At 32.8% G+C, this 14,284-nt stretch overlaps 1 protein-coding gene across 1 annotated transcript; it reads right to left on the reverse strand.

Annotated features, from left to right (window-relative positions):
• Positions 1–906: 906 nt before the first annotated feature.
• Positions 907–13,016, reverse strand: LOC144976781 (M-phase phosphoprotein 6-like). Its single transcript, XM_078921208.1, has 5 exons — positions 12,857–13,016; positions 7,778–7,890; positions 7,066–7,156; positions 6,436–6,545; positions 907–4,720 (listed from the first exon to the last, which is right to left on the reverse strand). Exons 1-5 carry the CDS (start codon positions 12,896–12,898, stop codon positions 4,582–4,584), a joined length of 495 nt encoding a protein of 164 aa, XP_078777334.1. The 5' UTR covers positions 12,899–13,016; the 3' UTR covers positions 907–4,581.
• Between the last annotated feature and the right edge of the window lie 1,268 nt (positions 13,017–14,284).

Raw genomic sequence — 14,284 nt, forward strand, 5'->3', positions numbered from 1 at the left:
CTTTATACAAAATAAGAACGATTGTGATATTGTCCCTTGGATTAAGGACGTAACCGATTACCAATCCCCACTACTTATACTAATACTAATAATGATGATAATAAAGAAACCCCCAACAAAATACCACTACTAGAACAACTACTACTGCTGCTGCTGCTACCACTACTACTACTACTACTACTACTACTACTACTACTACTACTACTACTACTACTACTACTACTACTACTACTACTACTACTACTACTACTAATAATAATAATAATAATAATAATAATAATAAAGATAATAATAATAACAATAAGAAGAAGAAGAGAAGAAGAAGAAGAAGAAGAAGAGAAGAAGAAGAAGAAGAAGAAGAAGAAGAAGAAGAATATGAAGAAGAAGAAGAAGAAGAAGAAGAAGAAGCAGAAGAAGAATATGAAGAAGAAGAAAAAGAAGAAGAAGAAGAAGAAAGAAGAAGAAGAAGAATAAAAGTAAGAAAAAAAAGAACCCTAAGTTACAAAACATTTTCCTTTTAAAAAATAAAATGCAGAAGGTTTACTTTATCTCCTGCCAACATGAACAATATTTTGGAAGTTAATTTCAACAAAGTGGTCACTCACCGCCTGATGGGGGAAAAAAAAAAAGAGAGACAGCAACCGAAAAAAAGATATAGGGGTATAGGGGGATGGAAGACACAGGAAGTGACTTCCTGCCCACCACGGGAGGTCAAAAGACCCCACCCAGATATATGAGAAAAGAAGATGTAATGTAAGGCCAATACAAATCATAGACCCCCCCCCTAAATCCAACGGCGATCCCTGATGAAGAGATACCTTCAGTTACTGCTAAAACTAAAGCGTTAGTTAAACACAATTTTGCACAGGACAATGGGTTCAAAACTAGACTACTTGAAACACATGGTACTTTTTATGGCTTTTATTCATTAATAATTCATAAAAATATTATTTCAACATGTGAAAAATTGCATTTATATAAAGATACATTATTCTGAAATCTCATTCTTCCTCAAACCTTAGATCTGGTTTGAAAAGCTTATACAATTTCGGAGTGGAAATAAGATACAACAAGGACTAGTCAACATATCTAAGTTTTTATTGTTTTGTTGTTTGTTTTTTAAGGGTTTTACGGCGCTTGCAACACATTAAAATCATATCAGCGCCAGTAAAAAGGAAGAAAGTGGGATAGTTAAAAGTTCTAGAATTACAATTAAAGCACAAAAGAAAAGGTAAGACAAAGGGGAATTGGTTCAAATAGGGAACAGATGTAGATTCCAAGAGCACACCGTCAAAGTACTTAGTTTGATATTACCTAAAAGTCTCATCCAGGCACAAGCACAGGTCCCAACTAAGAGGAATACACTCAAATGTTTACCAATCATATCAGAGAGATGATTTAAAAGGAAAAAGATATCATCTCCCAAAACTATAACTATACATTCGACTGTTTCCCTCCCAGCCAAGAAACTCCGGCAAGGATCAGGACAAAACTAAGTAATCTCATACCAAGACAATGACATGAAACAATTGGAAAACGGGTATGGGGGGGGGGGGGGAGGGTAAGAAGACACAGCATGTACCTCCCTGCCCACTATGGGAGGTCAGGATCCCCACCGAGTAAGACCATTACAGTAGGGTACTGTCAACTGGGGCTACTTACTACTCAGGCCACCCAGGGTAACTTGGGCTACTTACTGAAAAAAAAAAGACTGTTAATTTTAAAAGTTATGCCTAATGGGATTTGGACTATTTTAAAATTAAAAGCTACATGTAATTCAACGTTTTAAACAAGCAATCTTTATTTCAATAAGTGGCCTTAGTTAGCCTGGGTGACCTAAATAGTCTGGGTTGACATTTCTTGGTTAAAAACATGTGGAAAAGAAAAGTATTTTGAAAAATTGAATTGAATTAAATGCGTTCATGTTTTCCCTGTTAAATTGCTTAAAAGCCCATTGAACATGAAAACACTATAATGAATTTGGCATGACAAATGATTATAAACTTACACCGCTATGTCAAAACTATCTGGACTAAATTACTGGTTAAAACAATTTCAGTGTTCAGTCAAAGGAGCACACTCTGTCCAACACTACAATATCCACCCCTACCCTTCCCTCTCATTTACTCTGTCCAACACTACAATATCCACCCCTACCCTTCCCTCTCATTTACTCTGTCCAACACTACAATATCCACCCCCACCCTTACCCTGATATCAAACGGTACTCTCTATTTCAACAATCATTTAAATTGGAATCATCACGTCTAACATGTGTACGTACCATTGTTATGTCAAAGCATGGAATCATCACGTCTAACATGTGTACGTACCATTGTTATGTCAAAGCATGGAATCATCACGTCTAACATGTGTACGTACCATTGTTATGTCAAAGCATGGAATCATCACGTCTAACATGTGTACGTACCATTGTTATGTCAAAGCATGGAATCATCACGTCTAACATGTGTACGTACCATTGTTATGTCAAAGCATGGAATCATCACGTCTAACATGTGTACGTACCATTGTTATGTCAAAGCATGGAATCATCACGTCTAACATGTGTACGTACCATTGTTATGTCAAAGCATGGAATCATCACGTCTAACATGTGTACGTACCATTGTTATGTCAAAGCATGGAATCATCACGTCTAACATGTGTACGTACCATTGTTATGTCAAAGCATGGAATCATCACGTCTAACATGTGTACGTACCATTGTTATGTCAAAGCATGGAATCATCACGTCTAACATGTGTACGTACCATTGTTATGTCAAAGCATGGAATCATCACGTCTAACATGTGTACGTACCATTGTTATGTCAAAGCATGGAATCATCACGTCTAACATGTGTACGTACCATTGTTATGTCAAAGCATGGAATCATCACGTCTAACATGTGTACGTACCATTGTTATGTCAAAGCATGGAATCATCACGTCTAACATGTGTACGTACCATTGTTATGTCAAAGCATGGAATCATCACGTCTAACATGTGTACGTACCATTGTTATGTCAAAGCATGGAATCATCACGTCTAACATGTGTACGTACCATTGTTATGTCAAAGCATGGAATCATCACGTCTAACATGTGTACGTACCATTGTTATGTCAAAGCAAAGCTTTGGGCTTTATTTGCTGTAAACTGAATGGATCAATGTTTTGTTTGTTTGTTGCTTTAGGTCTCTTCCAACACAATTGAGGTTATATGAGAGACCACTGAAACAAAAAAACAAGCAATCTAACAAAAATAGTACAAATGTAAATCAAAATCATAACCTAAAGATATCATAAGCTAAATTATAAATAACCAAGAACAAACAGGCAGAAGATTTACAGAAAAAAAAATATCCCCTGTCAAAAATACAATCACAAACCAAAGAAGCAGGATAGGCTAGTAAAGAGGAGAAGAAATGACATCACTATCGGATCGTACACCCATGCGAACATCATAGGTATATGATTCAAGGGTGATGCTCCCATCCAACCACCCGCAATGGATCAATGTCATCAAAAGGTCAAGATTCAGGCATACATTACACACGAGGCACTAGTGAAGTCTGTACTAGAGAATGTTAGCACACCAAGGAATCACCATTTCTCCTTTCCCCGCTTGTAAATATACAAGATTTTAAAAAGAAAAAAAAAGGAGAAATAATGGCTGGTTTCTAGTCCACTCTCGGGATAAGCCAAAAAGCGTGATAGAATCCGAATGACAAAATTGCAGAAATGGTGGAATTCGGCATGCTAAAATCCAACAAGTACTGTATACATTTTTGGACAAAAAAGCAGGATGCATTCCATATGCCTTAGTGAAATTGCATAGGCAAACTCTTGACACACACAGAATTTCAAACGACCAAGAAACTGCAATTATCATCCTGACCTTTTAAAAAAAAAAAACAACATAGCATGGATCACATACCTTTACCACACCTTCAAATTTATAGTTCCACATGAAAGATCAGACAGCTTTTCTCCATGAACAATCCCTGAGTGAAACAGTCTATGGAACAATACAACACCCAGTATGTGGAGTGTTTCAAAAATTGCATTGGTGACAGGTGTTTTTTTAATATAACCATCTGTGTAAAGCTGCAGTGATGGGCACAAAGAAGCATTTAATAGATTTTTTATCCAGATCTCGATGAACTTAGCGTCCAAGGCAGCCAGATAACAGCAAAATCTTCAGCTGAAAATATTTAAGTGTCAGACACTTTGGATTTTAAAAAACCCAAAAAAATAATGACTATCAGCTAAAAAGCAAAGTGAGCCAGGCATATCTTAATTCCTTCTAAACGAAAAATATGGAAAAAAAAAACAACAAACAAACCCCAACAAGCATGAGATTTTTATCGTTATCCTCATCACCATCACAGTTTGCGTGCCATCCCATTATTTAATCTTTCAAATCCAGAGTAGGCTGTCACTATACTTTAGGTCTGGGAATGTCCAGGTCAGCCAGTACCCTTGCCTGTACCTGCATTGTGACAACACTATTTCTCTACAATTTCCAGTCTTTTACAAAGTAATTTGGAAAATTCAATATTCTTGCAACCATTCAGTCAGTCATCCAAAGTCGGCTTTATAAATTTTCTGGGTGGTAATTCGTCTATCAGTGTCTCGTCTTTCTCCTCCTCCCTTGTAACTCTTTGTCGTTTCTTGGTAAACTTTTTGGCAATCACACCAATAAGTGAATTGTATCTGCAAAGAAAAAAAATATGTACAAAGATCAGTTATTTAGAATCATAATCATGGAGCTATAATATATCTCACTTGTTGTAGCATGAAATAGACAGTAAACATTCAATGATATCCTTCTTTAAGATAAGTAAGTGCAAAAATTAGAAAATAAAATTAATTAGATTCAGATAACCATTTACTGCAGGCCAAACATTGAGAAGGGGCTAAGATTCTGAAATTCATTTAATTTTTCAAGAGGAACAGTCAAGTACTCTATGGTAACAAAAGATTTATTGGATCCTGTTTTGAATATCATTGCTCAGGTATAAATACATTTTAATATAAACTTTCCCAATAAGAAAAAAATCTTGAGGATATCCATGGAATTTGAGATAGATCCAGACATTTTACCAAATTTTATGGGGAAAAACTAAATTCATTTTTGAAAACATCATGTGTTACACAATGCATTAATCGTGTATTATATGAGAATGAACAACATAAAGAAAATTGCATCTTAATCTTAAATTCAAATTTATCAGAGTAAAGACATGTAAGATTTTTGAAAATTTAGAACAAAACCATTCTCTCCGATAAATACATTTAATTAAAGTTTAATTTTATAGGTTAAGCTTAAACAGGTATCGAATCCAAGTTAGAAAATTTTCCAACCACTGAAAAATAGTGGGTCGGGGAATGAGACTGACATCCGTTTAAAAATAATCCACGGACATAACTAAAACCAAGGAATTCTGCAGATCCATGGAAAACTCGGATCTCTGCTTAAAGTTGTTTTTTTTAAAGCTCAGGCGGCATGTCTCGTACTACATGTTAAATGTTGCTGTTGGCTAAGGATAGCAGACCCATTGTAAAGTGCTTTGAGCATGTTTAGTGGATAGGGAACTATATGAGTGCTTGATAGGTATTGTTATTATTATTAGTTTCTCTTGGTACTTGGTTAGACTTCTTTCTCTTGTAGACAATGTTTAACTTAGAGTAAACATATGAAGCCTTTTGAGGCTAGGTACAATATTGTTCAACAAAGACAATGTTTTTTTTTGACACTAGGAGTGCTTCTCAATTTTATCTTAATCTCAAATAATACAGGGAAAATATGTGTGTATATAGACTTTTGACCTAAAGTTAATTGTCAAGCGCCTGGACAAGGGGCTTGAAACCACTTGGGTCTTTTTTTTCTTCATATTTCTAATATGAATAAGGGACCTTGTTGTCTTTAATCATAGTTTTAATATCAATTAGTGACAAGAATAAGTCTCAAAAAATAATGTTGTTCTTAAAAATGTATTTTTTTTAAAATGGTTCAATCTTATCTTTATGTCACCACTTTAGTTATACGAGAACTGATTGATTTTCAAAAATACAAAATTACAGTCACATTGTGTATGAGGATTATGCCTGACATATTGCTGGTTTTATGTCAGGGAATTAAAGGCTTTCAATTGTAGCATTAAAAAGATGGAGGGTAATTGAAGGACAAAGACAAAAGAAAATACATTGATCATTCACCATGAAATTCTTCCTGAGATTATGTCATCAACACCAAAATAATTATCGTTGTAATTTTTGGTATTATATCTACGTTATGGCACAAGACTGAAGGGCTAGAGCTCAGCTCGCCACTGTTTCTGATAAGTAAGTAAGTTGGTATATATATAAATATATATTTAAGAAAAAAACCCAATATATATAATTATTATTATTATTTTATATTTTACCTGCTGGCCATTTCCTCATCGCCCACGTTGTCGTCCTCCTCTTCTTTCTTCATCTCTGATTCTGCTGTCTCTTTCTCCATTTTCTTAGCTTTATGAATTTTCATGAGTTTCTGAAATAATGAGTTTAAGGTTTAAAATAAGTATTCATTTTATACAGTGCATGCAAGAAAAAAAAACAATTAAAGCGAGCCATTCAATGTTATACAGAATAAAAATTTTAATTGATTTGAAAATATCCTACATAGTCGAGAATAAAAAAAGAGTTTGAGCTCTCATTATTTTCTTTTTTTATTTTTATTCTATGTTCTTATCCCTTAATAGTAATCCTAAGAAAAACTAAATATATATTAAAAAAAAAAAAAGAATAAAAAATACCCTTAAGGTAAAATGCTTTACTTATGTGAACATGAAAAAGCCTGTATAAGCGATGAAAACAACCAAACATGTGATTGTCTAAACTAGATGATGAATAGTGAATTTATGTTTAAAATGATCAAAGATATGACATCTTACTTTTAAAACCTTTATTTTGGCTAAAGTTTCATTAATGTTTGGTTAAAATTTCAAATTTCACCGTCTAAATCACCCTGACATAATACCATTTTGAGGCAACAGGTCAAAACTACAAACCTCAATTTCTGCATTGAATCCTTTGTACGAATGTCTTCCAAATTCCAATTCCTCACAATACACATACCCCATGTCCTTCTGGTATTTACTCCTTAAACAAAAACAGAAACATTTAATAAAATTTATAAAAAAATAAAAAATTATTAGTTATGGTCATGATAGATTTGACTGTTCATACAACAAAAGACTTTATGTTCCCCTTTGATATTTGTTTCAATTTGTATACAATACAGCACGACAATCTTTATCTAATTTTTGAAAACTTGAAATTCTAATAATCCTAAAACATTCTCAGATTGCCAATTTAAGAATTTGCTTTTATTTTTTTCCCAAATATGGGTGTAGGATTCACCGACATCCCGAACTCTTAGAGAAGACCTGAGCCTCAATGAGACAACGACTGTCCTACACAGTAAAATTCCATCTAGAGAGTGCTTTCAGATTATCAAAACTTTGATAAAAATTGATAAGAGATAAATAGAGTGCCTCTCCTGTCTGAAACAGCCTTTGGGGATGCCCTGTTAGCAGGGCAATGCCTTGGTCATGATGTGAGTTGATACGATGACAAGTCCCATACAGCATCTACTCGACTTTAGCTAGATGTAAAGAAAGGCATATATTAATTTACTGCCCTCTCCCTCGCTCTCCCCATTGTTCTAACTTTACAAAGGTTTCAAATAGAGGATTAAATGTAATTAGTGCTTGTACTTACTCTTTTGTTTGGTATTCTGGTAAATCCATAACCCAATGTTCATCATCAATTATTTTTTGTTGTTCCTCTTCATTTTTTTCACGTTCTATTCTAAGGGCACTTCTATGCATAAACTGGTGAATAATGGTGAAAATAATAAATAAACATTAATACAATTATAATGCCAATGACGATGATGATGATGATGATGATGATGATAAAAATAATGATATGAGAACATAACAATTGAGCAAACGTGGTGTATTTGATGATTTGGGCACTAGGTATGGGTTGATTTCTCAACTGCCATCTTGTCTTATTTAACAGTAGACAACAGTAATATTTTTGGGCGAATCTTGAATAATCTTGGATTGCATTTTCCATGAACCTCGCTTCTCTTTGCTGGACTTGTCTCAAAATAATCCAACCCCCATTTGCTATTAATTACCCTGTAATAGTGGAGCAAAAGAAGACCCAAATAAATTTTTTTAATGACAGGTTAAAAGTCACCCTAATAGACAATGATTACCTTCGATATATTAAGATTAAGACCCAAAATAACTTAACTTTAAAAACAATTAAAATTAAAATTTAAAGACGCTGTTTTCTCCAAATAATCATCATAACAGTCCTGGATGAATATCAAAAGTTGTGTTTGGAATTATTTCGTCACGTTTAAATTTTAATTTTACAATTTCTTCATTTACATTAAATACAATGCCCTTTTAACAATATTTTTAGCTGTTAGAATTCCTGTTTCTGTTGACTGCTATTAAAAGTAGGCGGTTTAGTGAGCAGCAGCAGTGGCAGTCAAATTTTGACCTAACTCGCCCATAGGAAAGTTGTGACTGGAAATTGCTGTTCGCGTTTTGGGGGGTTCAATTAAAGATGCATAACTTCGTTATAAAGAGGAATATCGCAGATATTTTGGTATCATTATTTTCGTCTTTCAATTTCCTTTTAAATGGTGCCAATTAAGGAAAAATCCATTAATAATTCCAGAAGTTATATGAAGTTAAAATTTGGCAATTTTCAAATGCATTTATTTTTTTATTTACCGCGTGTGTTTTTAAAATTTAAACGCTTGTTTTTAGAATAACATCTAAACTTTATTCATGCCAAATTTCAGGGCTCTATATCGATGCGCAGACACCTTTTAACTCTGCGCCGAAATGCCTTGTTTACATTATCTTCTCATCATGGCTGCCGGGCGATATCGATATTCATATCGATATTTTTAATTTAGTTATGTATTATGTTAAATTTAGTACATAATATTTTCAGTACTATTATTTACTATGTTTTTATTTTGAATACATACTTTCCAACTTTATTTATAGGCATTTTATAGTTTTTGTTTTAAAAGTTCGTATATTTCTTCTCTTTGTGAAATCCGATATTAATAATATCGATATTTTAAAAATACCAATTGCTTTAATTTAATTTTATTTTACTTTGTCATCAAGTCATCAAGTTTCTTTCCCATATGTTTAGATATGGTTATCATTTGTATCCATATTTTAAAGGCCTTAGCCTTAATAATTATTATGGTAAGAAGTTCTATTAGTTTTGACACCCCCATACATTGAGAGAGAAGGGGGGGGGGGGGGGGGGATAAAATTATATTAATTGTCAGTTCAAATGATGTCATAGCAATAAACCCAAAGTGGTTCAGCAGAATTTTTTAAAGTATTAAAAGCCAGAACTTTCCTTCTAATTATAATAGGGAATCTGTTTCAATTTATTTGAACTTCTTCAATCTACTATTTTATTTATATGCAATTAAATTGCCATAGGTAAAAATAAACTCATTATGTCATTACACAACATGTTTATATCTTTTCATTTAAATACTCTCAAACCCTTTTTTATTCTCTCTATGTATTAATTAAAAGTGGGTAATTATTTGCAATTGTTTCAGTGAGATATTGGGGATAAATCCAAAAGTGATAGAGCAAATTCTTTCTTACGTCTAGCCGAGTTTTTGATTATGTAACAATTGCGTCATATTATGTAATAATGTGTTAATTTGAAATGTTTATCTTCCTCTTTATTAATGTAAATGCATTGTCCTCGATAAGACGAACATTTTGGTATACAATATATGATATGAACTCCATATTGACTGTTTTAACCATTTTTTTATTAACATCACGCGTTTTCGGTCACAACTTTGCAATGGTAATTTTGGGGTAAAAATCGGTCTGAAATTTCAGACTTTGAACTGCCGTAACTACATTTCTAATCAATAGAAACAAAATTCAAACTGTTTTGTAATCTGTGTTGCCAGCTCTTTCATATGACCTTGGTTTCAAGTGTGTGAGGTACATTTAAAATTTCTATTAAACTCCCTATTAAAAGCAGATGTGAGAGCTTTACCTAACAAAGATCAGAGTTGATCAGAGCTTTCTTTTACGTTTGAGACTTATTTAAAAGTGCATCAACAATATAATTAGACTCTTTTTCAAGGAAAAATCGTGATGTAATACTTTATTACAGATAGGGAACAAGAAGCTAAATACTAAAACCTTCAGCCTTCAGATTATTATTGGTATGTCTTAAAAATGAATTTTAAGGATACTCATTCAAAAAGATTTACGCTGTGATTATCCCCAGACACCTGTCTGGGGATAATAAAAATTTGTTATCCCCAGACACCTGTCTGGGGATAACGAATTTTTATTATCCCCAGACGCATATTTGAAACTCCGCTCTTTTAAACAATTATCCACATTCCAGAATATGGAATGTTTCCAGATGCACATAGAAATAAGGAAAGTTAATAAAATATCTATAAAAACATAAAATTAACCAACATTGAAATCAGTTGTTACTACATATACATAATATGCGTCGACTTCGAAGTGGGTGTCATGGCCGAATGGTTTAGTCGTCTGCCCTGGAAGTTTGACCATAATCGACGTTGTGGGTTCGAATCCTGGTAACGTCACTTTTTTTTTTTTTTTTTTAAATTCCGTCTTCTTTTTACAGAACGTTGAAAGGGATAAATGTCCCATCCATCCTCCCCCCCCACCTCTTTTTTTTATTATTAAGCCCTCTCTCTCTCTCTCTCTTGTTTTTTTCTAGTTTCTAGCAAATATATTCGTCCCCACTCCGATCTCAAATAGTGTCTAAAAAGAATAAATAATTAAAAAGCAAACAAACAGAAATATTCAGAGAGCGACCAAATGGTCAGATAGAGGAGAAAAAAAAACAATAATTGTTTTAAAAATAAAAACAATAATTGTTTTAAAAATAAAAACAATTTAAGAAATTCATGCTCAGAAACGGAACATTTACATAAAGGTTTAGCAAACAAAAAACTCTAAGGTTTAGGTCAAAATATAAAAAAAAAAGAAAAAGAGAGATTTCCCTCGGAGCAGGGAATAGTGTTAACAATAATAATAATAATAATAATAATAAATAATAATAATAATAATAATAATAATAATAATAATAAAAAAATAATAATAATAATAATAATAATAATAATAATAATAATAATAATAATAATAATAATAATAATAATAATAGTAATAGTATGATAATAAGAGTATTAATAATAAAAATAATACTATTATTGATAATAATATAATAATGATTATGATGGTAATAGTAATAGTAATAATAATAACAAATATTACAATTATTACTATTATTATTATTATTATTATTATTATTATTATTATTATTATTATCATTGACCAAAACAAAAAAAAACAATAATAGATCGAGAGCAAATTAAATAATGAAATAATATTATCGGAGAAATAAAAAATTCAACTGATTCAACTGGGTCGAATCTGTGCAGCTAAAAGGAGTAAAATGAAAGGTGGCCATACCCACTGAGCTGCATATCCACACCGCTATCGGAATATTTTAAATTCATATATGAGCTCAACATATTTCCACCATTTTTGCTTCCTTGTTTTGGTAGTTATTTTCATCTCTGATTCGAATAAAAATATGTTGTTGGATCTAGTTTTGTGGACGTGTGATACTAAATTGTATTGTCTTGTGCGAAGCAGACAGGAAAATAACAGGTGTGGGTTTTGGGCTTTGGGGCGAACAACACCATGGCCTAGGAATTCGTCCGCGACATAAAATTATTCCCGGTCGTCCCCAAAATTGTGGCCAGAATGAGCAAATTATAGAAACAAGAGATGATCAATAAAGTTAACAGGTAGGTTGGTAATGAAAATTTAAATGGTTGGTGGACTATGAACAGATTTGATGATTAACAACTTTCTTCCTGGTTGAAAATAAAAAGTCGAATTGCCAGTTTGACGTTTTAAGATCAAAGTAACAAAAGAAATTTCATTGATCCATTTGCTTTAAAATATTTTTTTTTAAAAGAGCTGGATTTGACATTTGATCACTATTTACTTTCATCTTGTGTTAAATACCACTTGATATATTAACTGTTTTGGGACACAACCACTAGTATTTTTTCCAGAATATTTGGTATTTTTCACGCCTAGTTTGGCATTTTGCATAAAATCTTTCTGCCCACTTGCTACATGCGTCTGGGGATAGTCTCCTCAGACAGGTGTCTGGGGATAACAAAAATTGGTTATCCCCAGACACCTGTCTGGGGATAACGAATTTTTATTATCCCCAGACAGGCGTCTGGGAATAATGACAGCCAAAGATTTAAGTGAGCACAGACAAGCACCTTTACAGAGCAATCATTTGTGTAAACCCATTCTAATTTCTTGATAAAACATTGTTTCCATTCAACTTCCTATGTAAAAAATAGGTAAACATATACCTCAGACCTGGTTTAAGTTTAAGTTTAAGTTTAACTATTGGACGCTTATCGGCTTTGTGGTTAATTTTATGTTTTTATAGATATTTTATTAACTTTCCTTATTTCTATGTGCATTTGGAAACATTCCATATTCTGGAATGTGGATGATTGTTTAAGAGAGCGGAGTTTCAAATATGTGTCTGGGAATAACGAATTTTCGTTATCCCCAGTCAGACAGGTGTCTGAGTCTGGGGGTAAGATAATGGATAAGATAATAATGAAATGACAACATTCAATGACAGCCTTTCAGGATATTCTCTCTAAAATATGAGTAAAATCTGCTCGTTTACCTTCATTCGAAGCACATTTTTGCTCAATTTAACTTCCTCCATTGCACTTTTCCCGAATTTTCTGCAGTATAGCTTATATTACGAGATGAGAGTTCATGTAACATAAGCCTAGGCAGCTACTTCATATTTAATGGACGCAGCCATGTTGAAACATAAAAACATAGGCATAAACAGGGTTGCCAGATTATTTTTCAACAAAATGCCAGGGGAAGACTCAAAAAATGCCAAAACACTCAAAAAAATGCCAAAGTCTGTTGACTCCCACCCCTACTAAGAAAACTACTCACTTTTGATAGACAATTTACTATCATATCCTGGTGGCTTGCGTGTTTTCTTTTTTTCTTTTTTTCTTTTTTTTTTTTTTTGAATTATACTAAATTTCCTGTTGGGGTTAACAGGCGACCATGACGCAAATTTTCACGAGTTTTGCAGGAGATTCCCAGAAAACTTACGAGGATACTTGTCGAGGGCTGAATTTGAGTGAATATCTGAGGGAGGCAGGGCTAGTTCAGGGTGTGAGTTTTAATAGCAAAATTTTCCGATGTGAAGAGATTTGTTTTTACGCGTTTAGAAATAATTAAGAAAAGGTGTCATTTGAAGAATAATATACAAGAAAAGAAAATGCCAAATGAAAATGCCAAATGCCAAATGATTTTTCTAATGCCAAACGGTTTTCAAAAATGCCAGATTTTTGGAATCTGGCATTTAAAATGCCAAACTGGCAACCCTGGGCATAAAAAGCAAAATGTGGAAGAGCGAGACGAAATAAATCCGATTACTCGGCCGTTTTCAAAATAACGCCAAATTCGAGTCCTCCAATTTTTGAAAAGTCAAGTATTTCCAACATACTCATTATTTTGTGTATGCTTTCTGTGATATGTATGCGACATAAAATTGTAATAACAGGGCTTAATGAGTTTCCCGTGGTCACCTAATCATGTATTTGTGAATTACAATCTACATGTGACTCATTCCTGTTACGCTTAAAAAAATATGTCACATTACATAAGTTAACACATTTTTGGACAACTATTGAAATAAAACATTGAAAAACAATAAACACAGAGCATTGATACTAATTTTGACAACAAAATGACATTTATTGTTTTACAAAAGGCATTCAGAAATCAGTTTTTGAAAACAAAGGATATTATTTGAGCAATCATCATCTCCAAAAATTTATAGGAAAATGGCAAAAATAAAAATTGTTTACCATAGTCTAGGTATATAAGTGTTAAACCACCACAAATAATATTTCCTTTCAAGTATTTATATTTAGCATGAAAAACATGAAAAAGTCATTCTTAACAGGAATGAGTTTGTGTAACAGGAATGAGTGGACGTAACAGGAATGAGTTTTCTGTTACAGGAATGAGTAATTACAACATATTTATTCGAAAGGATTATAAATTCAATACGCTTAGTGAT

The sequence above is a fragment of the Berghia stephanieae genome, chromosome 7 (genome assembly GCF_034508935.2).
Source record: "Berghia stephanieae isolate SIO BIC M18660-M18661 chromosome 7, UCSD_Bste_1.3, whole genome shotgun sequence".
NCBI lineage: Eukaryota > Metazoa > Mollusca > Gastropoda > Nudibranchia > Aeolidiidae > Berghia > Berghia stephanieae.

Bases quoted from the DNA above. Each gene is read 5' to 3' on its own strand.
- LOC144976781 (XM_078921208.1), bottom strand. From the start codon at position 12,898: ATGGAGGAAGTTAAATTGAGCAAAAATGTGCTTCGAATGAAG. The intron at 7,157-7,777 runs GTAAGTACAAGC...TTTTTGTTTAAG, and splicing joins CCAGAATACCAAACAAAAGA to GAGTAAATACCAGAAGGACA. The intron at 6,546-7,065 runs GTTTGTAGTTTT...TCATTATTTCAG, and splicing joins GATTCAATGCAGAAATTGAG to AAACTCATGAAAATTCATAA.